Here is a 27817-nt window from a genome sequence, read left to right on the forward strand (position 1 = left end):
CTTTTGGAACTAAGTGGATTAGGCCCTGTGCAATTGTGATTAAAATCCTGCTGTGTGGGAACCATGGAGGTTTTGCTTAGAGCAGGAACACGAGGCTCCTGTTTGGGGAACAAGGAGCCTCAGGAGGCCCTTTCAGCACTAGACAGGCCAGGGATGCGGAAAGATTGCTTTTGTTTTTGAGGCGAGTTTGGGATTAGGGTTGCCTTTTTCTTTAGATAGGGCTTTGTCTTTGCTGCCTTCTCATGGCACTAGCGATATTTCTGTCCTCTGCCTCCTCGTCCCTCTCATTTCTCCTTTTCCACCTGTTTCTCCTGCTATTGCTCTGTCCCCACTCTCCCGGGCCTTGCCAGTTTGCCTGTCTCATGTGTTTCAGGCCTGATGGCCTCTTTTCTGCAGCCCAGCAGGCTGAGGGCAGGCGGAGGACAGAGCAGGGCCAGGTCAGGTGCTGAGAACTCATCCTGGTCAACAGGCAGCTCACTCCCCCACCCCCACCCCAGGGGAGGGTGGGGGTGGGGAAGGAAGGAGTGACTGCTGTACCCATGCCACTCACAGTGTCCCTTCCTGCTACCCGCCTTGACCAGGTGTCAGCAGCCTTGGCAGTCAGAACAGTGGAGTCAGGAGTTCTTGGGCTGAGCTGTAACCTGAGGAGGTCCCCCGCCACCCCCCCATGGCTTGTGTGAAGTCAGCTTCAGCTGCAGTCTCTACTGTTGGGTCTCCTTTTACAGCCCAATGGTCTGAGACTTCTGCTTGGGACAATTGTGTGGGACTAGGCACAGTACAACCTCCAAGGGTTCCCTGGCCACAGTCAGGTGTAGATGGGGCTGAGATCTGACCTGAGTCAGAGCCTTAGAGCCAGCCAGAGGAGCTGGTGGGAGTCTGGGAGGGCTCAAGGTGTGAGGTACAACCTGCTTCCATTTTTACAGAGGGCATAACTGAGTGTGAGCTACACCTGCACTAGCTGGGGTGAACACTCAAGAATCTCTAGCTGGCACCCTGCACCTGACCGCCCTCGCCCTGCTAAGGCTCAGAGGCTACATTCAGGGGCCTGTGGGACCAGGACCTTGAGCTGCTACACTCATTGCCCCATTCTTAAGGGTTCAGCCTCCACAAGAGACCCATAGCTCATCCAAAGATACTCACTCAACATTAACAGCCCCCTTCTCAGGATGTGGCAGAAGAATTGGCCTCTCCATGCTTTCTGGCAGGCAGTGGCACAGGGGGCTGGGGGATGGCAATAAGGGTACCCACTTGCTGAGTGTCTCCTACATGCCAGGTGCAAACATGGCAGAATCAGAATGGATTATCACCCCCATGCCATGGATGCAGACAGGTTCAGAAAAGCAGAGTAACTCACCCAGGGTCACGTAGTATGGACATGGCCCTGTGCTGGAACCCAGGCCTGGCTCTCAGCCATTCCTCCCTGCGTGTGTGCTCCTCTGGGAATCGGGAGCCACAGTCTGCTCATCTGCAAAATGAGAGCCTGGGCCGGGTGCGCTGGCTTACGCCTGTAATCCAAGCACTTTGGGAGGCTGAGGCGGGTGGATCACCTGAAGTCAGGAGTTCGAGATCAGCCTGGTGAAACCCTGTCTCTACTAAAAATAGAAAAATTAGCTGGATGAGGTGGCACATGCCTTTAATACCAGCTACTTGAGAGGCTGAGGCAGGAGAATCACCTGAACCTGGGAGGCGGAGGTTGCAGTGAGCTGAGATTGTGCCATTGCACTCTAGCCTGGGCGACAAGAGTGAAACTCCATCTCAAAAAAAAAAAAAAAAAAAAAAAAATGAAGGTCTGGGTGCTCTGCTTGGCAAAGGCCTCCATTTTGGTTGCGAAGACATGTTAGGTGGGCAATGATCATCGGCAGTACCAGGGAAGCAGGCAGGTCAGGGGGGCCTGCCTTGCCCACTGCTGGGGCTGATCTTGCAAGTAGATAGACAGCATAGAGACTGGTCAGAGAGTGCCCCAGGATGCCTCTCCCACACCAGTCAGCAAATGGTGTTGTCAGGGGGAACATTTGTCTATGGTGATGCCACCAGCAAGGGCTATATTCTGCCAGGCTCAGGAACTCTGGGGGTTATGACTCAGGTTTGGGGACCCCTTCTGCTGTACTTCATGGCCTAATTAAGTGCTTGAGTCAGGCTGAGCCAGTACCAGGGTGTGTCCTTACCCTAGGCAGGCCCAGGAGAGGGGGAGTGAGTCACTGCCACCTAGTCTCATGGCAGGAACAGGCAGTGTCCCTCAGAGCTGCCAGGCCACCACTCTGGTCCCCTAGAGGGCAGGGCCTCCCCCTCTTCCTCGTAGCTATGGCTCCATGGTGTGATCAGAGACTAGGAAAGCCTCCTGGGAGCCGGCTGGGTGTCAGTGCCTTGGGAGTCCTCTGGTTGAGCATGAGCAGGAGGGGAGAGGGGCCAGGGACCAAGGGAGACTGGAAGCCTGGATGGCCAGTGCTCCTGCTACCCCTGGGAGGAGCCTGAGGAGAGCGATGGCTGCCTGTGCTCACCCAGGCCTGTGTGGCGAGCTGCAGAGACGTGAATGAAGCCAAAGGATGAAGGAGACATGCTGAGCATATATGAGATAGAAGGTCAGTGTCGGGGGTGGGGATGGAAGGTTCCCTAGGGCCTCTGTGCCATGCCTCTGGGGGTGAGCCAGTGCATCTCCTCACGCCCACTTCTGATTCCTTTGTCATCTCTGTGACATCTCCTCCGGGTGAGGGAGACCAGCTGTCATTCTTCTGAAAGCTGGAGGGTGTTGGGTCCCCTCTCTCCAGAGCTGACCAGAGGCCTGACCTGCTGAGTGCTTCAGCAGGGGTCACCTAGGCATGACCTCACTTGCCCTGGCCACCCCTGTTAGGGTGGGTTCTATGGCCATTTGTAACCCTGTGGCAGCTATGTGGGCATCACTGTCACACAACTGGCCAGTTGGGGGCACATATTTCATAGCTGCTGTGGAGTCTCTTCATGAAGAGAGACCGCTGATGGGACATTGTTTCTGAGATTGCAACAAAACACTTGTGTTTGCTAAAATGTTCCAGTCTTATGATGAAAATGTCCTATTTTTACACTGTCATAGAAGAAATAGAACCAGGGTAAAGTTTCACAGATTATGTAGCTGATTTTGATAGAAAAATCCCCTTTTCCTCTTTGAAGTTAAAGGAAGATACCAGAACCTAGATCTTCTGAGTATGTACTCAGGGGGCTCACAAGTGGTCTCTGCGGCCTCCCCCAGCCCTCTGTGGGAGGGCCGTGGGCAGAATGCTGGGATCCCACACCCGTCAAGGGCAGAGGGAGTTCTGATCCTGCCACTTTCTCACTGTAGAACCTCTGGGGGAGGGGAGGAGGCCATAGCTGTCTCTGGGCCTCTCCCCACCTGTAACACAGGTGCCATGTGGGAGGAGAGTGGGTACCCAGTTCACAGATGCAAGCTGGGGCTTAGGAAGGTAAAAGGACTGGCCATGGTCACACACTTTGCAGGAGGGACATTGTTCAAAAGGATGCGAGGAGTTAATCGAGGGGTGTAAAGGTGTCTGCTACCTGGGAGAGTAGGGGGCTTCCACAAAGAAGTGAAGATGGGCCCCCTCCTGTAATTGACCAAGCTTGAAAGCTGGGTGAGTTCCCTGTTGTGGGTCTCTGTCCTTTCAGTCTTGGTTCCCATTCCCCAGGGTCCCTCCCCTGAGATCAGCCACCCTCTCCACCCTGGAGGGTCTTCCCCTTTCTTATTGAGCCTTTCACAGCTAAACAGGATTCATGAACTCAAGGTTCTTGGTCCATCTTTGAAGAGCCCAGTCTGGCCGTGCATCTCTGAGGATATGAGACCATTTCCTGTGACCTGCTGGATTGGAGGGGTTCTGCCTCCCCCGGGTCCCCAAGGCTGCACCTCGCTTTCCCTGAGTTCTGGGAAACAAGGAGGGGAGGAGTGTAAGGCCATTTCAGGAAGACCCAGGGGAATCCTGAAGCCAGGAGTCCCTAAGCAAACCCGGAAACTGTTTTCACCTGTACCATCATGGCCCCTCAATTCCTTCAGTGTACACCCGACACCGAGTTCATCTGAGCTCTTTGTGTGTGCTCTCATTCCCTCCTCCTGGCTCCCTGGGAACAGGAGTATTAGCACCATCTCCACTTTCCAGATTGGGCCCGTGAGGCTCAGAGAGGCTGAATGGCCTGCTTAAGGCCACAGGGGAGTTGGGGACACACCTGGACCCCTGTGGCTACAGCTAGTCCTGCTGTGCATGGTCCCTGGTCTGGGGCACTGGGACCCCCTAGCACTCACATTCCCACTGTTCTTCCCTCTTCCTTCCCGGGAGCCTCCCTCAGGTCCCTCTTTCTAGAAGCATTTCCCTCCACTCTTCCCATCCCCCAGACTTAGCATTTCAGCCTTTGTTTCCAGGTTGTCTGGGGCTGGTGGGAAGCAGACCAACTGAGGCCATCAAAATTTAGTAAATTGGAGGAATCTTGTCTTCCTAAGACTTGAGGATTTATTTATTTATTTATTTATTTATTTTTTAATGTGAGATGGAGTCTCACTTTGTCACCCATGCTGGAGTGCAGTGGCGTGATCTCCACTCACTGCAAGCTCCACCTCCCGGGTTCACACTATTCTCCTGCCTCAGCCTCCCAAGTAGCTGGGACTACAGGCACCCGCCACCACCATGCCTGGCTAATTTTTTTGTATTTTTAGTAGAGACAGGGTTTCACTGTGTTGGCCAGGATGGTCTCAATCTCCTGACCTCGTGATCCGCCCGCCTCAGCCTCCCAAAGTGCTGGGATTACAGGCGTGAGCCACCGCGCCCGGCCTAAGACTTGATGATTTCAAAATTTGTGTTGGCTGTCCTGTCAGCAGAGCTTCCTGGGAAGACACTAGGTTTGGAACCTCAGCTACTCCCTCTCCCCCCAAGAACTCTAGTGGGAAGTGGTCAGGTGGAGGTTCCCAGCCTGTCAAGCTGCCCCCTGCCCCCATCAGGTGTCCTGGCCTTGGCCTAGAAGGGGAGTGATTGTTCAGGCATCTTCCTTTCTTGTGAGTTCCCTCAGGAGGGGCTGGCCTTCCCCATCTCGCCTGTTCTGCCAGGTTCTGGTTCTGGAAAGAAAGGAGAAGGGAAGGGAAGGAGCCAGGACCAGTTTCCCGGGTGTACATGTCATCATCAAGCATCCCACTTGGCAGTGACTCATCCATAGACCCCTAAATCCTTGAGGACAGAGTGCCCATGGCAGCATTCCCAGTCCCAGTCTACCTAGCCCCCAGACAGGGCCAGTACATGTTTGCAGGAATTGGGAGGGGATCTGTACATGGGCAGGCCTCCTTGGGGATGAAAGTTGAATCCTGCTTCCCAAAGAACTCTGACTCAGAGGTGGCCATGTGCAAACCATGTGACCCAGAGAATCTACAAAGCCTTTCTGACCCTCAGTTTCCTCATCTGAAAATGGTGGCTAACAATGGAGTTGTTGAAGGGCAAGAGCTAATGGGTGTGACATGCCTGGTACAGGGCAGGGCTCCGTGAACATCTGCCATTATTGTAACAACCACCAAGCAGCAGGGCCTGGTCCAGACCAGGGGCGTGGGCCAAGCTCTCGGAAGGAGTGGCAGGGCCTTCTCTGTTTGTTTTCCCCAGGCTGGTGTTGTAGGGATGAGTGCCTGCTCCAAGCCTTGAAGCTGCATGGAAAAGGGGTGAAGCAGCTGTACATGGTTCCCAGTGCAGGGGACAGGTCTAGGTTCAAGTCTTGACTCTCACTGCCCGGCTGTGTGACTTTGGGCAAGTCACTTAACCTTCTAGAGGGACATTTCCCTACAGGTAGAAGGGCACTGCTGATGCTCGTTGGGTTATGGTGAGCACTGTATGAGGTGGCCTCAGCACAGTACTGGCCCAGCACCAGGGACAGACTGTTGTCATGTAGCGAGAGCTAATCCTACCTGACTCCATCATTCCCTCAGCACCCACCTGGGGCCTGGACGTTTGGGGTCAGTAGTATCACGTGAGCCGCCCTCCTTGGAACTGAGCCTCTAAGGAGGAGAGGTCAATGGGCAGGGTGAGACAGAGGACAGGATGTGGTCAGAACTTAATGAAGCGAGGTCTCATCTGTCAGGAGGCCAACTTATCCATAGCTGCAAAATTGGTTCCATTAGCTCCTTTAATGAGATACAAAAGCTGGGAAAATGAGTGTGTGAGAGAATAATGGCACGGGTCTGCAGCTCTGTTTTGAAACTGTGGCTAAAAAGTTAGATATTACACTACTTCCAGCTCTCCAAATAGCACCGGTGCCCTTGGTGGGAGGGAGAAGGAGGACACGGGGGGCAGGAGCGGGGCTCTGGCATTATAAGGAAGATGCTGAAGCCTTAAGAAGGAAAAGCCTGCTTCTGAACTCTAAATTCAGGGTCAGTCCCATCCTGATGTCTTCCCCACAGAGCAGAGGCTGAGGCTGTGACCCATTCTCCGAGTGGGCAAAGCAGCCCGCAAGGGTCACACTGGCTGGCAGGGCCGAGTGTGTTAATTGCCCACACAGGTGCCAGCACTGCTGGCAGGGGTTTCAACAACTGGCTATAAAATGAATTCTGCTATTCCAGTGGTGTCTCTTACATCATTTGAGATGTGATCCTCATGGGAAACAATCACAAATAATCATACAACTGGGAGCTGGGAGAGATCTTAGAGATGGCTGAGTCGAAGACTTGTCAAGGAGGAAGTATGGTAGGTTCAAAGTGCTTTGTCTTATTTATGGCTTGTCTCTGTAAGAATAGGGGTTCCCAACAATGAAACCTAAATTTCCCTACAACATTCTCCACAGTTTTGCTGCCTGAGATTTAGCGTTGAGCACGTGCGCTGAGATTTAATCTTCAGCATCCTGGCCTGCCTTTGCCTGAGGCTGGGACGAGACCCTTAGGTGGGACAGAAGGTGTTGGAGGCCATGATGGTCCCTGCTGCTCCTCTCCTCTCTGCCCTCCGGCACAAAACAAAGCTGGAATCCCAAGAAAATGAAGGTCTGGTGATGTTATCTCAGCACTCCTGGCCCACATGCCAGGCAATAGCTGAGGCCCATGTGCTGGCGTCAGTCTTCATGGGGGAATCCATATTAGATATGTTCATTTGAGTCTGTATCTTTTGCAAAATTGCTGTTGAAGGTGTTGTCAGAAGGTTTTCTCCCATATAAGGTTTGATGTGAAATCCTTTTTAGAATTTTGTCTTAGAAAATGTTCAGTGAATGTCTGTGCTCCTCTTCATGGGGTAATAAAAGCAGCAGAGCCTAACTGGTTTCCATCTTTGCCAAGACTTCCAGGAAGCTCAGAATTAAAATTTGTCCTCATTTGTAGTTTTGAACTTGCATGGGTTTCTGGTGCATTTTATCTTTTTCTTCATTCTAAAGAAAATCTTCTGTTTTTGTTTGGTTTGGCTTTTGCCTTGTTTTAGAATTATAAAATGTCTGAAATACTGTTGTTAATAAGCAGGGCTTGCAGAAATAATGGGGCTTGGAGGGCCTCAAGGGGTGGTGAGAGGAACTAGAACCCTGGCCTCCAGGAGGAAGTTCCCTTTGCTGTAGGGCTGATGTCTCTCATATTGTGAGTTGTCACAAAATCCATAGCTTCAGCTTCTTAATTTATTACTGCCTCGTTGATGGGAGAGATAAGTCAGCTCTCTTCCCCCGGAAAGAGTGGGTGTTCTGGCAGAGACCATACATATAGCAGCCTGGCCGGGGCTGCAGGTTAATTGGCCAGGGGTATGGAGGTTGGGGTGTGGCTGCAGGGGGTGTTGGGGAAACTGCTTTTCCAAGCTGGTAGCCTGGGCGCTTCCTATATGTGAGAGACGGAGATACTGTGGGCACTTTTACTTGAGAAGAGCCCAGCACTGGGGTGAGCTGGATGGGGATACCCATGTGTGGGTGGGTGGACCTGGATAGGGGGCCCTTCCTGGGAAAGGAGGTGGCTGGAGGAGGGTGTTGGGGACTGGTTCCCAAGAGTCACTGCAGACATCCCAGCTTTGTTCGATCTCTAAGAAGACAGACAGAGTGCTTTTCTAGTTCTGGGCAAAAAGAAGTGTTAGGCCCTGCCATGGAGATGGGGTCCCAGTGGGAGAGGAGGTCTGAATGCTGAATAATGGAGGCATCTGGGCTTGGTCACCTTCTTTTTTTTTTTTTTTTTTTTTTTTGAGACGGAATCTTGCTCTGTCGCCCAGGCTAGAGTGCAGTGGTGTGATCTCCCCTCACTGCAAGCTCCACTTCCTGGGTTCACGCCATTCTCCTGCCTCAGCCCCCTGTGTAGCTGGGACTACAGGCGCCCGCCACCACGCCCGGCTAATTTTTTTTTTTTTTTTTTTTTTTTGTATTTTTAGTAGAGATGGGGTTTCACTGTGTTAGCCAGGATGGTCTTGATCTCCTGACCTCGTGATCCGCCCATCTCTTGGTCACCTTCTTGCACAGGCTGTCCTAGGTTGAGTTGTAGCAATAAGACCCCCCAATGTTTCTTGGGCACCTCTCTGTGGCCAGTTCTCTGCTAGGTACTTTGGAGAAGTAGAAAATACTAGATGAACAAATGGACAGATGGATAAATCCTGTTCTCTGCGAGTTCAAAGTCAACATTGCAGAGACTGGAGACACACATATGCCCATGGGCCCACACACCCACTCCCATACGCCCCACACACCCATGCACACACCCCTACACATGGATGTACACATGCATGCACACACTCATGTTCCCACACACACACATGCCCCCACATACCCTCCTCATACCCCTACATATGCACACACCCACTCACCGATGCACACATTTATTTCAGAACAAGCTTCCCCAGTTTGTGCAAGCTGTGGATTTGACCAGTGCCTCTCCAACTTGGGGCCACCCCCTCCTCTCATCTCCCCTCAGGGAGGGGTTGTCTGGGTGCTCTCTCAAAAGTCCTGTTCTCCTTCCTTCTCCAGCCTTGCCATCCTGTAGCCAGGTGGCCACAGGGCAATGACTTCATCCTCCTGAGCCTGTGTTTCCTCAATTTGTAAATTGGGGCTAATGGTTCCCACCCTGCTTGCCTCACAGGGTGGCGCCAAGGATTCCCATGAGATAAGGGACAGCAGAGTGTTTTGTAAACTGCAAATTGTTTTCCAAACAGGCAAATGGTGCTGTAGTTTTTCCAGCTATGGAACTCAAGAATTCCTCCACCCACAAGTAAACCGTGTCCTTGCAAGGGTGGGAAGGGACATAGTAGGTGATAGTGAGGGGCCTGGCCTGTTTTGAGGCCCCCACATTCCACCGGGTGATGCTAGAGGGGCACTAGCCCTTCTGCTCTCAAATTTTGCTGGGACTCACTAGCTGGTGAAGTCAGTAGGGGTCTTGGCCTCTGGCTGCTGGCTCTGGAGGCAAGAAAGAGAATCTGGCAAAGGAGGATGAGGGGAGAAGGGGGAAGTGAAAACCAGTACATCAAAGCCTGAGGCCTGCGGTCACTCGCTAAAGGAAATGTCATCTCAAATTCAATGCTCATTGAGCTTCAGTGGGGACCCACACCTCAGGTGCATGGCCAGGAATCCCCTTCTTCAGGAAGAAGCGCAGTTTCCACCTCACAGGGGTGTATGTGTGTGTATGTCTGTGTGTGTGTGGTGAGTGTGTGTGTCTGTGTGTACCTACTGGGCACTAGCTAGAGCTGTGGAGCTGCCCAAGTGCCATCACAGACCCTCCAGTTCTGATGGACCGCTGGGGAGCTCAGGGAACATAGGAGAGGAGTGAGGCAAGGGTAGGGGCCTGTTGGGTTGTCAGAAGTCCCCTCCTATCTTCTTCTTCTTTTTTTTTTTTTTTTTGAGACAAAGTCTCATTCTGTCGCCCAGGCTGGAGTGCAATGGTGCAATCTCGGCTCACTGCAATCTCTACCTCCCAGGTTCAAGCCGTTCTCCTGCCTCAGCCTTCTAAGTAGCTGGGATTACAGGTGTGTGCCACCACACCTGGCTAATTTTTTGTATTTTAGTAAGATGCGGTTTCACCGTGTTGGCCAGGCTGGTCTCAAACTTCCGACCTCAGGTGATCCTCCCGCCTCGGCCTCCCAAAGTGTTGGGATTACAGGCATGATCCACCGTGCTTAGCCCCCTCCTATCTTCTTGTCTTCCCAGCTGTGACTGGGAACCATGACATCATTGCCCATTCCAGGTAGCCCCCAGTGGGCTCAGGCATGTGGTGTGGAGGCCATGGGGACCCAGAGGCTGCTCCATGGGGGCAATGATGTGGGAGTGGTACTATGGTAGGTACTTTGCAAGGAACCCCTGTCTAGAAGTCCGCCTTGTTACCCACGTCTCTTCCCCCACCCTATGTAGCCCAAGCCCTACAACTTAACACTGGGGAAACAGAGGCCCAGAGAGGAAAAGGGATTGGCCTAAGGTCATACTGAGAATAGGGATAAAACCTGGGCCTCCTGTGTCCTGGCTCTGTGCTCATTCTCATACCTGGGAAGATGGAGCTCTTACTTTGGGACATCTTTTGTGAAGAGTAGTGTGGAGTCATGTACCTATGTGAAGGAGGTCAACTTGCAGCAATGCCTTGTGGAATGGAGCAGTCATGATGGGCTCCCTGGAAGAGGAGGTAAAGCCTGGTTCAACAGAGCGGGTAGGTGAGGTACAGGCTGCCCTTGGGCAGCAGGGAGAAAGTTTGGCCAGGTTGTCATGTCTCCCATTTATTGAGCCTCACTGGGGCCTCCTCAATTTAATCTTTTTTTTTTTTTTTTTTTTTTGAGACGGAGTCTCAATCTGTCGTCTAGGCTGGAGTGCAGTGGTGCGATCTCAGCTCACTGCAACCTCCGCCTCCCAGGTTCAAGTGATTCTCCTGCCTCAGCCTCCTGAGTAGCTGGGGTTACAGGTGCACATCACCACACTGGCTAATTTTTGTATTTTTTAGTAGAGACGGAGTTTTGCCATGTTGGTCAGGCTGGTCTCGAACTCCTGACCTCGTGATCCACCTGCCTCGGCCTCCCAAAATGGTGGGATTACAGGCGTCAGCCACCACGCGCAGCCAATTTAATCTTATCTTGTCCTCATGATAGGTTGTGAGAGGTTTTTCCCCTCATCCTTACTCTATAGATTTATTAAATCTACCAATATTAACAGGTGCAGTGGCTCATGCCTGTAATCTCATTGCTTCGGAAGCCAAGGCAGAAGGATCACTTGAGCCTAGGAGTTCGAGACCAGCCTGGGCAACATGATAAAACCCCGTCTCTACAAAAAAAAAAAAAAAAAAAAAAAAAAAATTAGCCATGTGTGGTAGCATACACCTGTGGTCCCAGCTACTTGGGAGGCTGAGGTTGGAGAATCATTGAGCCCAGGAGATCAAGGCTGCAGTGAGCTATGATTGTGTCACTGCACTCCAGCCTGGATGACAGAGCAAGATTCTGTCTCAAAAAGAAATCTACAACTATTACCTGAGTTAGTGCTCTGTGTCAGGCCCTGTATCCCCGTACTGGGACCTAGAGGTGGCCAGGCAGACTGACCCTGCCCTGTGGGCCCACAGTCTGATGAGGGATCAGCCATGTGATTTGGGGCCAATTACTTTCTCTCTCTGTGCCTCAATTTCTCATCCAAAAAGTGGCGATAATGAAGTTCTTTCCTCCTAGTGTTTATAAAGTACCCCAAACAGAGCCAGGCACATTGAAAGTACAATATCTGTATGTGTGTGTTTGCTTAAAGAGTTATCAAAGGAACAAGCTAATTGCAGGTTGTGAGCAAGTGCTGCACAGGAAGTAAAAAGGGCAATGATGTGAGAGCTTTCTGGGGAGCTAGGAATGTTTTCCATCTTGATGGAAGTTTGGGTCCCAAGGGTGTGTGCAATCGTCAAAACTCATTGAATTGGACCCTTGAGACCTGTGCATTCTACTATATGTCAATTACACCTCAATAAACGAAGCATATATTGAAAGAAAAACAAAGGATGAAGAGGGAGGGCTTCTGAGATGAGATGACATTGAGGTGTACCACATTGAGGGGAGACCTGGAGGAGGAGAAGGCTCTGGCTAAGGGGAAGGAAGATGAGAAAACTGAGGCTCTAGGAGGTTTTGGGCTATGCTCATGTTCAACTCAAGGGGTCAGGAGAGATAGCTTAGGAGATTTCTTGGCAGCTGGACCTGGGCCCAGGCTGAGGGGTCTGTCTCCTGTGATGTGCTCTGTAGAGAGGCCAGTGGGGCATTTATTATATTTTCCTGAAACAGCCCTCTCCCCTGCCCCTGTGCCTATTTTCAGGGCTTTGGCACTTGTAGAAGGACTATTTTAATCCATGTAGGAAATGGGTTCCTAAATATGGACGCAGTGGGGCAGGAAGCCTCCAGAGGCTCCAGCTCAGGGCAGCTCCACCTGCTCCTCTACCTCAGCAAAGCACAGGCTACAGGCCCAGGCTGGAAGGCTCTCTGGCGGCTCCTTGGCCATCGATCGCCCTCCCTCTCTCCCTCTCTCCCTCCAGTCCTGGGCCCATCCTCCCATCCTTTGTTTGCTCAGGAGCCCAGTGTTTCCTGCCAGGCCCCAGCCAGGAACCCCCAGCTGAATTTGACCTGCCTCTGTCCTCAAGCTGCTCCCAGGCTGATAGGAGGAACAGAGGCAAAACCAGTAAGAAAGGTACTGGGAGGATTTTCCACAGAGAGAGAGAGAGAGAGATTGATTGATTGATCTGAATTGAGCCCTGAAGATTCCTCAAAAAGAGGGAGTTGACCCAACAGAGAAGATGAGGCAAGAATGCACATGACAGGGACCAGCACAGGCCTAGACGCAGAGGCCTGGGGGAGTAAGGCCTGTTTGGGAACAGCACATGTATTTTTCTGGCCAGAACAAAGTGGTTTTGGCCCAGAGGTAGCAGGAAGTGAGGTGGGAAAGGAAGGTAAGCCCTGCGTGCTGGGGGAGGACATTTATCTGGAAGACGTGAGGAAGTGTCTGTGGCCACAGGTGGATTACAGTCATAAAGGGAGAGGCAGGGCTGAGGACCCTACTGAAAGCATTCCAGCTGTGAGCTCGGGGCTTTTAAGAGAGAAGAGGAGGATTCTGATGTGGGAGTGAGATGCCACAAGATGGGGAGTGAGGAGGGAGTGTGGGAGCCAGCCTGCTAGGCCTGAGAGGAGATGGTTAGGTCAGGCTGGGGAGGAGGGGATCAGGCAGGGGGAAGGGGAGGAGGCAAAGAAGGAACCAGGTGCAGGGAGGGAGGATGGTGCCTCTTGGCTCCTATGGCTGAGGATTGGGGTACCCCCAGCTAGAGCCACCCCAGGACATGGTGGAGGTGAGTTGGGGGCACTGAGCTTTCTGGTCCCAGCGCTGAGGAAGAAGCTGGTGATTGGGAATTGTGCGGACACCAACCTGAGGGGTGTTCTGGAAGGCAAGGGCAGCATAAGCAATGATCCACAGTGTCCAGGCAGGAGCATCTGCCCACAGCAGCCTTGACACATACCCCCAGCCTGCTCTGGGTAATGGAGCAGGGGCACAGAGCTGCTGGAGGGCTTATCCAGACCCTGGCTCTCTATATTCCTTGCACTGCCTGTATTCCCAGGCTAGAGTTGACGGGAGCAGCTCCAGAAAAGGAGGGAGAGCCAAAGGGCAGCAGGCTCGAGAAACCATTGCCTGCCTCTCCCCTCTCTGGGACAGTGCCCTGCCCCAGTTTGTCTTTACCTAGAGAGGGTGTGTGGTCCCAGAGCCTGCCCCCAACAGTGCCCTGTGTAAAGTGGCCTGGCTGTCCGCATCCTGCAGAGGAGGAAATTAAGGCTGGGGCAGCCCAGGGTCCTACGGATGCTGAGCAGTGCTGATCTGAGCCCCAGTCTTGAGCATCAGCCCTGGTCCCCAGCCCTCCTCCATTAGGAAACACAGTGTCATGGCTGGTCCTTGAGTGAGCAACCCTTTTGGGGAGTGGCTTGTCCCTGCTGTCCCTATTCTGGGCCATCTCCTCATGCATGCTGACTTCTTCTCCTCCTACAGCAGGGCCACTGTGAGACCTTGTTCATTTTTGGTGCTGGTTGGCAGGCACAGTCCAGGGCTGAGTTAACCCAAGCAAGGATCCTGATGCCTGCCCACCGGATGCTTGCCTTGCTGGGATGCACCCTGTGGGAATGACTCTGCTATTACTCCATTTTACAGAGTTGTGGGCTGCAGCTTGGAGCTGTAAATGTTTGCCTGAGGTCACACCGAGTCATTGGAGGAATTCAATCCCAAACCCACATCTCACTCCACTCAGCTGTCATCTCCTTCAACTAGGGTCCTCCCTGCCCCCAGTCTCTACCTCTGGGTCCTCACCGGAGATCTGTAAGCATGGGATGAGGGTGGAGGCTAGGCAGCTAGGTCACCTTGAGATGGCCCCACCTCTCTCACAGCGGGATGACATTGTTGCCCTGGTATTGTATAGCAGCTCCCAGGCAGGCTACAAAGTTACCTTGGGAGCTGGGGACTGACTGGGCGATCATGACCAAGCAACTCATTTTAGAAGCACTTTACTTGGTAGTGACAGTTTTGTTCTCGCTCCCACTCCTGGAGAATTTGAAGTCTTAATTACTTTTACCCCTACAGGAGTGTGGCCTTGTCTCCCTCCACTCTGGGCCAGTTTCTTTGTGGGAGATAGATTGACAGACACAGGCCTCAACCTCTCCTGCAGGAAGTCTTCCTTCCCACTCCAGCACTCTCCTGATCATGCTGCGGCCTGTAGGGCAGATTTGTGTGTTAGTGCACCCTCTCCCCTCCCCAGCCTTTCCCCAGCACCTTCTACATCTACACTTATGTTTCTCATAGATGTGCTGGGTGAGAATCACAAGGGAGGCACCAAGGGCCTACTATGTGCCAGGTGCTATCCTGTTCAATTTACATGTACAATTTCCAACCCTAGCCTAGGAAATAGAACAACTGTGTCATCCTCATTGTAAAAATGAGGCTCAAGGGATGTGTGGCCCCTGGCTTGAGGTCCCATGGCTGCTGTGTGATTAGAGTGGGGTTATAAAACCCACTCAATTTCCATCTTATTTGCAGTCCCTGAGAAGGGAGGCAAGGGCTTCTTTGGCCTCTGAGCCCCTCGAAGCAGTCAGCCACCTCCCAGAGACTCCTTGAACTACCTGCCAAGCTGCTTGAGCCCAGGACTGACCCTCAAGTCCAGAGGCTCATTGGACCACAAGTCAGAGAAACCTGGATTCAAATTCTCATTCTGCTCCTTATAAGCTGTGTGACCTGGGGCAGGTCACAGGCCTCTGAGCTTATATGTTTTTGTCTGCAAAGTGATGGTAGAGGGCTCTGAGCCTGATGCTTTCTACGCCCACCCACCCACAGCTCCTATATGACAGCCCCAAGGCCCGGCAGGAGGTAGACCATCACTGGCAGGCTTCTGGCGGCCCCCACATTGTCCGCATCCTGGATGTGTATGAGAACATGCACCATGGCAAGCGCTGTCTCCTCATCATCATGGAATGGTATGCTGGCCTGCCCTGTCTCCATACCCCCTCGGCATCCCTGTGGCCCCCAGGCTCCCTGCCATGCTTCTAGAGACTTTCTTTGTTTTCCAGGTAGCAGATCTGGATGCCACTGTAGTCCCTGAGGGGCAATGGAGCAGGCAGCCACAGGCCCTGCCTGTGGATCTATGGAGTTGGCCATAAGGACATTCCCTCAAGGGTGGACAAGAAACCATAGGGGTTAATATGGCCTCCCTGAGTGTGATTTCTACTCTGTGAGGAGGCCTAGAAGAGCTGTCAGAGAAGCCTCCCAATCCCTGAATATGGATGGATGGGGGATGTGGGGAAGAACAGGACCCACACAGTTCCCTCAACTTTCTCTCCTTTTGACCTGGATATGTGCTCCCATGGTCCCACCAGGAATTGGGTGCTTGGGGCCTAGAACCAGGAGCCAGCAGCCTGCTCCACCCTGGGCTTCTTTCTGTAACACCGTGGCTCAGCACCAGCTGTCCTTGGACTCTGGGTCCCCAGCTCCTCCCTGTCTGCCTTTCAAGTCCCCCCTTCCTGTACTGGTTAGCCAGTTCTTCAGATTTGGGGTTCAGATCCTGCCTCTGCTACCCACTAGCTGTGTGACCATGGGCAGCTCTTAACCTCTCTGAATCTCTGTAACTCACATGTAAGATGTGGAGAAGATCTTAATGTAGCATTTACCCTGTGATTGACTCCATTCTACGTGGCCCATGTGTATTGCATATTCAATCTGCATGACTATGGGGTTGGTGTTGTCATGCCTATTATACAAAAGAGACAGCTGAGGCACAGAGAGGTGAAAGAACCAGCCCAGGATCACACAACAGCACTCATGAAATGTGGATCCCAGGGCATGGCACATAGTAGGTGCCCAGAGAACAGTGGTCATATGATGATAATTAACATCTCATCCCACATTTGGGGAAACAGAGACTTGAATAGGGTTGGGAGTACCTAAGCCCTCACAGTCAGGTAGGGGCCGTGCCACTGGGAACACACAGGCTTCTTGGCAGGGATCAGAGCCCACCACCCTCTTCTAGTTCCAAGAGTTCAGTTCAAGCCACCCAAGCTGACAACCCACCATGCACCAGGTTCTGCAAGGGACAGGGAGGGTGACAGTGGCTGTTCAGTAGGGGAGGAGCAGAGTGGTAGGGCTTGAAGCCTGGTCCTGTGATTTGGGGCAGGGGCAAGGGTACGATGATGTGCAGTTTCCCCCTCTCTGCTTATAGTCACCTCTTTTACAGCATGGAAGGTGGTGAGTTGTTCAGCAGGATTCAGGAGCGTGGCGACCAGGCTTTCACGGAGAGAGGTATGTGCGTGTAGCTGGACCAGCAGGAGGATTCAGGGTGAGAGGTATGGACCAGAGAGTTGTGTGTGATGCTGGGCAAGACCCTGTTCCTCTCTGTGCCTCAGTCTTCCCATCTGAATAAGAAAGGGTGGGACTCAGTGTCCAACCCCACAAGGGACTCTCTGAGTCTGAGACACTTTGTCGAAGATGGACTCTCTATAGCTTTGGGATGGAGGCCTCAAAGCCTCTTGGTGCTGCCTTGCAGTTGAGCTGGGGAGAGGTAGTTCAGGACTGAGGAAAGAAGTTTAGATGGGTTGGGGGTATCCTCGGAGGAAACTGGGGTATCTGGGGTGGGGTAGACATCCCGGGATAGAGAACCTGGATAGCAGGAGTGCTGTCACTGTCTTCTTGTCTTGTGCTGGCCAGCTAGACTGTGTCCAGGAGGGATGATAGGGTGGGAGCTTGACCTTTGACTGGCATCACTGACCCCCTCCTCTTCTGTTTCTGCAGAAGCTGCAGAGATAATGCGGGATATCGGCACTGCCATCCAGTTTCTGCATAGCCATAACATCGCCCACCGAGATGTCAAGGTGAGGCTCTAGGATTCAGGTTGGGGACCCAGGGAAGAGGATATTGTCACACTCCACAATCCCTGATGGCATCCAGGACCCACTGGGTGGAGGCCATATTCCATAGTCACATTCAAAGCATCCGCTCTGTGTCCCAGACTGCTCTTCTCAGCCTCTTCTCTGGTTTCAGCATACTCATTCTGTTCTCACCAGATGGGTCCCCTTGTTTCTTTCAAACACTGAGTAATCCCAATAGTAATAAGAATAACCAAGTGCCTGCCTGAAGCTAGCAGGCCCTGACAAGCAATCTCATTTCATTCTCACCCAGCCTTGTGAGACAAGTGCCATTACCCATTTTACAGATGAGGAAAACAAGGCTCAGAGAAAGATTAAGTGACATGCCCAGGGCTGTGTAGTTGCTGCACTGGGATTCATTCATTCATTTGTTCACTTGTTCAGCAAGAAATTTTGTGTGCATGCAACCTCAGGAAGGGGCTGCCTGATGCTGTTGGGGTTTTTTGTTTTGTTTTGTTCTGTTTTTTTGAGACAGAGTCTCACTCTGTCACCCAGGCTGGAGTGCAGTGGCACAATCTCGGCTCACTGCAGCTTCTGCCTCCCGGGTTCAAGCGATTCTCCTGCCTCAGCCTCCCAAGTAGCTGGGACTACAGGCACCCGCCACCACACCTGGCTAATTTTTGTATTTTTCGTAGAGATGGGGTTTCACCATGTTGGCCAGGCTGGTCTTGAACTCCTGACCTCAGGTGATCCACCTGCCTCGGCCTCACAAAGTGCTAGGATTACAGGTGTGAACCACTGCACCTGGCCCTGTTGGGGCTTTTGTGAAGTCACAGCCATAGCTTTGATAGATCAGGCCCTCTGATACCAGCATTTTAAGGGAAAGAAGCCATTTGCTGAGCACTGGAGGAAGGAATAGAGATAGTGCCAGTTGTTGGGCCACCTTCCAGTCTTGAGGCTGGAAGGTCAGCTCTCCAAATTTCCTATCCTGGGAGAACTGGGTCTTAGAGGTCATCTGGATCAGATGGATGAAATGCAAACCAAGGCACTCTGCATGTACAGCACACACATGCACGTGCACACATAAGCATGTGTGAGCACTATCAGAGCAGAGTCTGCTTCTCCTGGACCCTCTGCCCCAAGCCTAGAACATTACCTTCCTTGGTTTAGTTCCTCCTCAGACTGGGCAGAGGCGAGCTGAGGTTCTAGTTGCTGCATCAGGTCCTCCCTCTGGCTGAGCACCACAACCTGTAAATCCTTGCTTTACTTGGACCCTGGCTTCTTTTTTTTCCCAAAGAGAGAAAAGCCTTCTGCAGAGGAGATTCCCTTGAATAGACTAAAACTGCTTTTCTGTTTTTATCACAATTTTTATCACAATTGAGAAGGTCAGATCTTCTCAAACAGAACCTGAGAAATAGCATCCATTGGTTCTAAACCACCACCCCATCCTTCTAACAACACCCCATCCTTCTACCCCAGCTCTGCTTGGGGGTCTCTTCTGCTCCTCTCCATGGGCCTATATCCTACCCATTCATTAAAAACCAGTTTCAGGGACAGACCTCCCCACTGCCCTCATCTGCCAGGCCCCTGGCTACTCCTGGGACACAGGAAGATTGCCCCTGTGCAGCTCCTGGGGTCTGAGCAACCAGGGCCTTCTCCCCTAAGCAACCTCAGTTGGGGCTGTCCTTCTAGCCCTGTAGGATTCACTCTGGGCTGGGTATGGGACATGTGCTTGGCAACACTGACTTATGAGCAGCCTGCCTTCCCCTAGCACCCTTGCTATAGCATTTCATGGCAATGTCACCAACTCAGGATCAGAAGTTCCTGCCCCGAGACTTTTTTTTTTTTTTTTTTTAAGACGGAGTCTCGCTCTGTCGCCCAGGCTGGAGTGCAGTGGCCGGATCTCAGCTCACTGCAAGCTCCGCCTCCCGGGTTTACGCCATTCTCCTGCCTCAGCCTCCCGAGTAGCTGGGACTACAGGCGCCCGCCACCTCGCCCGGCTAGTTTTTTGTATTTTTTTTTTTTTAGTAGAGACGGGGTTTCACCGGGTTAGCCAGGGTGAAGAAGTTCCTGCCCCGAGACTTTCTATGGCACTTGGTCATTCACAGCCTTGGCTGAACACCTGCCTTGCTTCCCCTTTTGTGAATGCAGGTAGCACCTTGGGTTTCTCTATATTTGACCCATGTTGGTGGGCAAGGCCCAGGTCTTTTTATAAATGGACCTGGCTCCTTCTGCACTGGGATGGAGTTGGGGAGTCTGGCTGAAGATCACCTTGGGGCTCTGCTCCTGCCTGGTTCCTAACTCCAAACCAATGTTTTCTCTTTCTGGCCCAGCCTGAAAACCTGCTCTACACATCTAAGGAGAAAGACGCAGTGCTTAAGCTCACCGATTTTGGCTTTGCTAAGGAGACCACCCAAAATGCCCTGCAGACACCCTGCTATACTCCCTATTATGTGGGTGAGTCCTTGGGACATGATTTGTAACTCCTCACCCCAACTTATACAGCTGTATTGTAGGGTAGCCGGTGGGTTGCAGAAAACAAAGGGTTAAAGCCCAGCAAGGAGGGAGGGGGAGAATTCTGTCTGCATGGAGGCGGGTGACGTGGGGGGCCGGAGGCTGCAAAAATATTCTCCCAAACTTCAGCTTCTGCTTTTGAAAATAGATCCAGGAAAATTCTGGCTGTGGCCTGTGAGCTGAATGACATCACAGCAGCTCTAAATATATATGTGATAAAAGGCTGCCATCAGCTCGGGACGGAGCCCAACCGCGGTTGTTTTTCTCTAGTTTTTGTCTTCCTGGGATTCATATTCAGAAAGCGGGCAGGCATTTCCTCCTAACCTGGAGGGACAAAGGGTACCAGTCACCTGCCTTGTGGGAGAGAGTCACTAAAGCCAGGGCTTGGAGGTGTGCATATACTCATGTTTCCTGGAAAAGTTCCTTGCCCTTCTGCAAGTGGGCAACCCCCAGATCTGAAAATGCTCCTTGCCAAAACTGCCCCCTAACCTGAGAGTGGGCTGATGACAGAGGGCTTTTCTTCCTCAGAAGAGGTCTTCCTGGAGGGCTGCTGAAGGGGTGGGAAGCTCCCTGAGATAGTTGAAATGGCACTCTGTTAACTAGGATGTGTTTTGCAGTATTTTAACTTAGAAATCTTCTAGCCTACCCACCTCATTGCACAGGGAAGACAGGCCCCATGGATTGGTAGCCAAGCTGATGATGGAATGCAGAGCCTTGCCCCTGGTTCCTCCTTGCCTGTGACCTAGGCTGTGCATTCTGGGAGGCAAGGGACACAGGACAGCTGGCAGGCCAAGACCCTCTCACCTACGGCAGTTTCCCACCAAGCCCCAGACTGGCCTTCTCTTATTTCACCAAGGTTGAGACTGGCAGAGGGGCCCAGGCCCAAGGGAGCTAGGGGTATGTCTGAAAGTGGTTGATTTTTTTCCGGGAGCTTTCTCCTCCCCCAGCTTCACACACGTGCTGCCTTTCCAAAAGGTGCCAGACGCCAGTCTGCTCTGCCCTACCTCCCAGCCCAGGTACCTGCTCCCCACCTCGCCCAGGCTTCAGGCTTCTGCCTGGGCTCTAAGACCCTTGGGTCTGAGAGCCCTGATGTCCCTCTGCCCTGGCAGCCCCTGAGGTCCTGGGTCCAGAGAAGTATGACAAGTCATGTGACATGTGGTCCCTGGGTGTCATCATGTACATCCTGTGAGTACCTTCCCCACCTCCTGCCTCCATCTTCTGTCCTCACCCCCACTGTGAGCCCTCAGGACCACTTCTGTCCCCCTACCCCCATGTCCTTGGTGAGGGGCTTGTGTGTGTCACTCCTCATGCAGGCTGCCCTTCCCTTTTGGTCATGGGACACCACTCCTTCAGGTGCCTGAGGGTCTCCCCATGCCAAGGGCTGATGGCATTCCTGGGATATGCCTGGGAGTCTGGAGGGCTGGTATTATTGCCATGGTGTCTGGTTGCCTGTCTCCCCAGTCAGGGACTTTTGAGGGGAAATGGGTCTACCCTGGCACTGGTCCCACCCTATGCCAAATGACTTACCCCTTCCCCCAGCCTTTGTGGCTTCCCACCCTTCTACTCCAACACGGGCCAGGCCATCTCCCCAGGGATGAAGAGAAGGATCCGCCTGGGCCAGTATGGCTTCCCCAATCCTGAGTGGTCAGAGGTCTCTGAGGATGGTGAGTGAACCTCTCTGTCCCAGCCTGGCCCCTGCAGCTTTCATTCTGGGAAACATCACTTTGGTGTCAAACTGACCTGTGTTCAAATCTTGGCTCCCCCTCTTCCCAGCTATGGGATCCTAGGCAAGTCCCCTAACCTTCTTGAGCCTCAGTTTCTACATCTGTCAAACAGGCTCAAAACTTGCTTCCTCAAAACTCCCTCTAACTCCTATTCCTCATTCATATTTTCCCTTCTGAGGACCACAAACAAGGCTGCCCTGTATGAGTTATCTACTGCTGCTTAACCAGTTATCCTGGATACTTAGTGCTTCAAAACAAGAAATAGTTGTTAGCTCACTCTTTCTGTGGGTTGGGAATTTGGGAGCACATGCAGCCCCTGCCTCAGCAGAGCTTGTGGTCTATGGGGAAGGGTGGAGGGGCTGGCTCTGAGGAACTCTGCAACCTCACCTCTCCCCTCTCTTCCCTGGCCTCCCTAGCCAAGCAGCTGATCCGCCTCCTGTTGAAGACGGACCCCACAGAGAGGCTGACCATCACTCAGTTTATGAACCACCCCTGGATCAACGTGAGCCCCTCCTCCTCCCATGGCAGGCAGGGTGTCCAGCCAGAGTGGGACTGCCGGGCAGGAGGGTGGTGGCTCTGCTTTGAGGCCCCAGTACAGGGCTGGAATGGGCCCATGCGCACAGGTAGATAGTAGGGCCTCACCTACAACCTGGCTTTGCCACTGCCCCATTGAGGCTCCTTCTGCACCCCAAGCCTTAGTTTTCCCATCTGAGACTCGGAGAAGGGGATGGAGTTGGGGGAACCAGTGCTGTCCCAGGTGCCTCCAGTTTCTAATCCATGGTCATGGGGCTCCTTCCAGCAATCGATGGTGGTGCCACAGACCCCACTCCACACGGCCCGAGTGCTGCAGGAAGACAAAGACCACTGGGACGAAGTCAAGGTGGGTGGGCTCTGCCTCAGTCTCACTACAGGTGCCAGGATTTGGGCAAAAGGGACTTCGGGGGGTGGCTACCCAGAGTCTGGGGTCTTTGGCCCCTTTCTATGCCTGGAGGACAGGATGTCAGTGACTGTCACAGTGGTCCAACCATGGCACTCCAAGGATTGGGCCTCACTACCCCATTCAGTGTGGTGCTCCTGGCGTACTTTCTCAATGAAACAGGGCTTTGGTACCAAGCTTGGATGATGACCTCTCTTGTAACCAACAACATTTGGGAGGGTGGTCAGCCTGGTTTAGACCCAGCAGAGGCCACATTTGAATATATGGGGTAGCAGCTCCAGTGGCACAAACTCCACGCCCCAGTGTGCTGGTTGCCCAGCGAGATGGCATTCTCTGAAGGTCTTGTGGTTCTGTGGTGGAAGTGGTTTAGTTCACTATCCCACTTACCCTTGGTGTGGTCCCAGGGAATAACTCTCCTTTTGTGCCTTTGTGAAGAAGCTCAGTGTCTGCCACTGAGGACTGTAGTGCGGTCCCTCATGTGATGCAAAGGGCTTGGCCCAGTGCTGGGCACACAGTGGGCACAGAAGCAGCACAGGCTGTCACTGACACTGTTAAGGGGCTGCCCAGGCAGGGGGTGATAGTTCCTAACGTCAGTACATCCTGACCTCTTAGTGCCCCCCATCCTGTCTGTCCCCAGGAGGAGATGACCAGTGCCTTAGCCACTATGCGGGTGGACTATGATCAGGTGAAGATCAAGGACCTGAAGACCTCTAACAACCGGCTCCTCAACAAGAGGAGAAAAAAGCAGGCAGGCAGCTCCTCTGCCTCTCAGGGCTGCAACAACCAGTAGCTCATGGGACCTTGGAGGAGCCTGGCCTCTCAGCCTGCATGACAGACTGGAATGTGCTGAGGCCCTGGCCAGGAGGGCCCAGGGTCATTCTTTTAACAAAAGGATTATTTTGTTGTGTTTTAATTTGTCACTTGGAACTTCAGGATGGAGGACCCTGACCCTAAACCTCCTTCAGATCTCTGGCCCAGGCTCAAGCCCTAGAGACGGGCAGGGCCTAGGGGCTGGGAGCTGCCTGCTGCCATAGCAGCACCTTTAGCCAGGATGGCCTGAGTGAGGCCTCTGTGCTGTCCTGCCCTGGTCCATGGCCTTAGCTTTCTAGGCCACTGGGAGTTGTGGCTGGGCTTCCCATCTTCCATGTCTTCCACAGAGACATCCCCCTGCGGGGTGGGCAGATGGGCCTGGCCTTGAGAAAGGCATTGGCCATTGGTTGCCATGGTGACCAGGGACCACATTGCTGCCTGTGAATGCTGAGTGAGCGAGTAAGGGAGGAGGGGCAACTAAGGGTTCACCTCTGCCTTCTTGGGGAGGCTGATTTCTCGCACACTGGCTGGCCCTCTCAGTCTCACTCCTCCTTGGGCTCCCTGAGGCTGCTGGATCTGGTCTGCCTGCCTCCCTGTGCAGTCCAGCCCTGCCTTGCTGCAGCCCAGCCCAGAGGGAACACAGCACTCTCCCCTGAGGGAGTCCCTGGGCCTAGCTATCCCCTCACTACTCCCTACCCAAATGGTGGCTTTTCATCTGAACTTAAGGTGGGGGATATTTTTAACCTTTTTCCACTTTGGAAAATGTCACTGTGAGAAAAGCCAGTATACTTCCCCTGCACCCATCTGCTCACCAGATCTCAGGCAGGAAAGCCTCTCTCTGTTGATGTGAGGGGCTATCTTTTGGTGTACTTATGTGAAAGTGGCTGGTTGGGAGCAGGGCCAAGAGGCTTCCCATTAACCTGAGGTCTCTTTCTTTACTCTGGGTCAGACCTGAGGTTGGGGAAGGCGACCGAGCCATGCTCAGAACATCTGGTCCTGGCTTGGGCCTGAGTGGGGCAGAGAGGGCCTTTCCTGGCTGATCAGGACTTACCAGCCCCACCCCACCATGGTAGCCTCAGGGTGCCGAGTGCCTGGTGCTGCCTGACAAGTGCCTGACACCCAGCCTAGTTCCTTCCTGGCCCCTCTCTCACTGGCTGGAAAACCCTAGACCATGTCAGATAGGACAACACTGCTGGGTTTTACATCCAGATAGTAATAAACACCATTTCATCATTTTCTCCTGGCTCCTAGGTTTACTTTTTGTCTACAGGGGTGGACAAAAGTGGCCCAAGGGCAGCTTCTCAGACCCACTAGTGATTTCACCCCAGCTGGAGGGGGTGCCTCAGGCCTGGTAAGCATGCCATGCTAACTCCAAGGCCACTGAGTCCTCGCTAGGCGTAGAAAGGTCAGAAGAGCTGAGGGATGGCAGCTGCCACATGCCCCCAGGTCTGTGCCGCCCCTGTGCAGTGTGTGTGACACCTACCCCCGGTCCTGTGTGTGCCAGTGTCTGCCCACAGTGGCCACCCCCAGCTGCGTGCCAGCCTGCTGAAGGGCGGGCAGAGTGCCTGCTGCAGCGCTGAGCTATTTTCAGAAACTGCCAGATTTCATTTGGCAGTGAGAATATCGAGGAGGGGAGGGGGCGGCATGCTGCAAGACTGTCTTTTGACTACTCCAGTAACAGAGCACTCTTACCCCTCAGGAGCCCTTGCGGGCAGCCTCAAGGAGGGCTCTAACTGTGGCATTTCTCTCCCAGCTCCTATCTTGAAACTCCCAGTTTTCCAAGAGCTCATCTGCTGCCTGCAGCGCTCACTCCTCCACCCCGCTTCCTTCAGGGCGTGGGGGAGGGTGCAGAGCTGCTGGAAAGCAGGGGACAGGCAAACACGCCTGAGATGTTCTGCTGCTTCCCAGCCTGGTGACCTTGGGCAGCTTTCTTGGCCTCAGTTTCCTCAGCTGTGTCCTGGTGATGATAGTGCCCATCTCATGGAGTTGTGTGGGGGATTTGAGCAGATGATGTGTGTGAAGTACTTAGTGAGGTGCCAGGTGCGTGGCTTATGCCCCACAGTCATTAGCTACTCTAACATCCTTAGTCATCAGGAAGGAAGGAAGTATCTAGAGTTACATCTAGAGTATCTAGAAGTCTCTAGAAGAAAAAGCAGCCCCAAATCTACCTCAGGAAGGAGAGAATATCTAGAGTTATATCTAGAGTATCTAGAAGTCTCTAGACTTCTACCTCAGGAAATTTCTATCCAGACAATCAGGCCTTCCTCACCCATGGGGTTTTATTTCCAGAGCAGCATCATGTGGGCCTCCTGGGCCTTGGTTCCAGTACTGGGCTTCCAGGAGGGTGGCCAGGTAAGTTCAAGAGACCCCATGGAGCCTGTGGTTCAGCCCAGCCTTCCTAGTGTACTCTATATCTGGAGGAATGCTGGCCAGATGCAAAGGCAGACGTAGTCCATCTAGTCACAAAGCTGTGGAGGCACAGATGGCCTCCCTCGCTTGGCTGCCAAGCATCCAGTGTACCTGAGATGCTGTGCTGTGTACAAGGAAGGCTGCAGTGAGAACTTCAGACAGGGGGCTCACCTCAAGGTGTTTACATTCATGTGGGAGAAGGTGAAAACATCACATGGTGAAAATGTTAAATTGGCCAGGCGTGGTGACTCACGCCTATAATCCCAGCACTTTGGGAGGACAAGGCGGGCAGATCATGGAGTCAGGAGATCAAGACCATCCTGGCCAATGTGGTGAAACTCTGTCTCTACTAAAATACAAAAAGTTAGCCAGGCGTTGTGGCAGGTGCCTGTAATCCCAGCTACTTGGGAGGCTGAGGCACGAGAAACACTTGAACCCGGGAGGCACAGGTTGTGGTGAGCCGAGGTCACGCCACTGCACTCCAACCTGGGGACAGAGCAAGAGTCCATTTCAAAAAAAAAAAAAAAAAAAAAAAATGTTTAATCAAGGTCTTGATATGGTCTGTGATGGAAGAACATGGCTCCAGGAGAAGGAGGTGTCATGGGACAGTTTGAGCCAGAGAGAATGTATGCATCCCAGTGCTGGGAAAGGTACCTAGGTGCCTGATAGGATACAGGGTTACAGGCAGAAGTGCAGGGACCAGGGCCTCAGGGACAGAGGGACTCCCTGCTCTAGGACTTCTGTCTGCCACTCCTCTCTGCCAGTCTGTGCTTCTCCCTGGGGCTGGCCTTGATCCTCTGCCTGCACTAGTGGTTTGTTTTGTTTTGTTTTTTGTTTTTTGTTTTTTGAGACGGAGTCTCGCCCTGTCGCCCAGGAATGCAGTGGTGCCATCTTGGTTCACTGCAACCTCCGCCTCCCGGGTTCAAGCGATTCTGCTGCCCCAGCCTCCCAAGTAGCTGGGATTACAGGTGCGCGCCACCACACCCAGCTAATTTTTGTATTTTTAGTAGAGATGGGGTTTCACTATATTGGTCAGGCTGGTCTCGAACTCTTGACCTCGTGATCTGCCCGCCTCGGCCTCCCAAAGTGCTGGGATTACAGGCGTGAGCCACCGCGCCCGGCCATTTTTTTTTTTTTTTTAAAAACCTCCACAGCTCTGGCAAAACCAGAGCTGCAGAAGTCCTAGCTGGGGAGGTCATCTGCTCAGGTGTCCACATGTCAGTTTCAGGGGAGGGTTCTTATTGGTCACATTTGGCCCCTTGCTGTTGTTGGGGAGAGGGTAGGGCCCCTCCTGTAACTAGGTGGGGAGGGGTGCCCTAGAGGCAGTTAGCAGAGGAGCAGATGGAAGGGTTGCCTCATTATCTCCCACATCTTTTTGGCCACTTCCAAGAGCCCATGAGGAGCCTGATCCAGCCGCTAGCCCAGCCCAGGGCCTGGCTCCGTGATCTCCAGCATCAGGTGTTGCTCTTACAAGCCAGGACCGGGAGGCTGGATGCCTGGCCAAGTCACACTCCTTTTTGGGCCTCAGTGTGGCTGTCCATGAAATGGGCGCAAATCTCTGACAATCAGCTAGTATTAGGTGAGCTAAGAAGCCAAGTGGCCACTTGTTCTCATCAGCGAGTCCAGACGCACAGGCATTTGCATGGGCTCTATGATAGCTTCCCTGGCAGCTTTCGGTAAGGAATTCCATAAGAAGCTACTTGGGAGGCTGAGGCAGGAGGATAGCTTGAACCCAGGAGCTTGAAGTTATAGTGAGCCATGATTGTACCACTGCATTCCAGCCTGGGCAACAGAGCGAGACTCTGTCTCTCAAAAAAAAAAAAAAAAATGGCAGCACGCGGTGGCTCATGCCTGTAATCCCAGCACTTTGGGAGGCCGAGGCGGGTGGATCACGAGGTCAGGAGATTGAGACCATCCTGGCTAACATGGTGAAACCCCGTCTCTACTAAAAATACGAAAAATTAGCCGGGTGTGGTGGCGGGCGCCTGTAGTCCCAGCTACTCGGGAGGCTGAGGCAGGAGAACAGTGTGAACCTGGGAGGCGGAGCTTGTAGTGAGCCGAGATCCTGCCACTGCACTCCAGCCTGGGCAACAGAGCCAGACTCTGTCTCAAAAAAAAAAAAAAAGCCATAAGCTATATACACACGTGTGCACGTGCATGCGTGCGTGTGTAACATC

General features: G+C 52.9%; 1 protein-coding gene across 3 annotated transcripts in view; it reads left to right on the forward strand.

Moving 5' to 3' along the window:
* The window catches only part of MAPKAPK3 (MAPK activated protein kinase 3), a 37361-nt gene extending 12894 nt beyond the window's left edge, over nucleotides 1-24467 (forward strand). For all 3 annotated transcript variants that reach the window (XM_050780953.1, XM_050780952.1, XM_050780951.1), the window contains exons 3-11: nucleotides 15226-15365; nucleotides 16619-16683; nucleotides 17173-17252; nucleotides 19580-19703; nucleotides 20870-20945; nucleotides 21300-21424; nucleotides 21901-21986; nucleotides 22284-22364; nucleotides 23059-24467. In XM_050780953.1, the coding sequence (XP_050636910.1) occupies nucleotides 15226-15365; nucleotides 16619-16683; nucleotides 17173-17252; nucleotides 19580-19703; nucleotides 20870-20945; nucleotides 21300-21424; nucleotides 21901-21986; nucleotides 22284-22364; nucleotides 23059-23211 (930 nt within the window). In that variant the 3' untranslated portion in view covers nucleotides 23212-24467. The remainder of the gene's footprint in view (nucleotides 1-15225; nucleotides 15366-16618; nucleotides 16684-17172; nucleotides 17253-19579; nucleotides 19704-20869; nucleotides 20946-21299; nucleotides 21425-21900; nucleotides 21987-22283; nucleotides 22365-23058) is intronic.
* The last annotated feature ends 3350 nt before the right edge of the window (nucleotides 24468-27817 follow it).

The sequence above is a fragment of the Macaca thibetana genome, chromosome 2 (assembly GCF_024542745.1).
Source record: "Macaca thibetana thibetana isolate TM-01 chromosome 2, ASM2454274v1, whole genome shotgun sequence".
NCBI classification, from domain to species: domain Eukaryota; kingdom Metazoa; phylum Chordata; class Mammalia; order Primates; family Cercopithecidae; genus Macaca; species Macaca thibetana.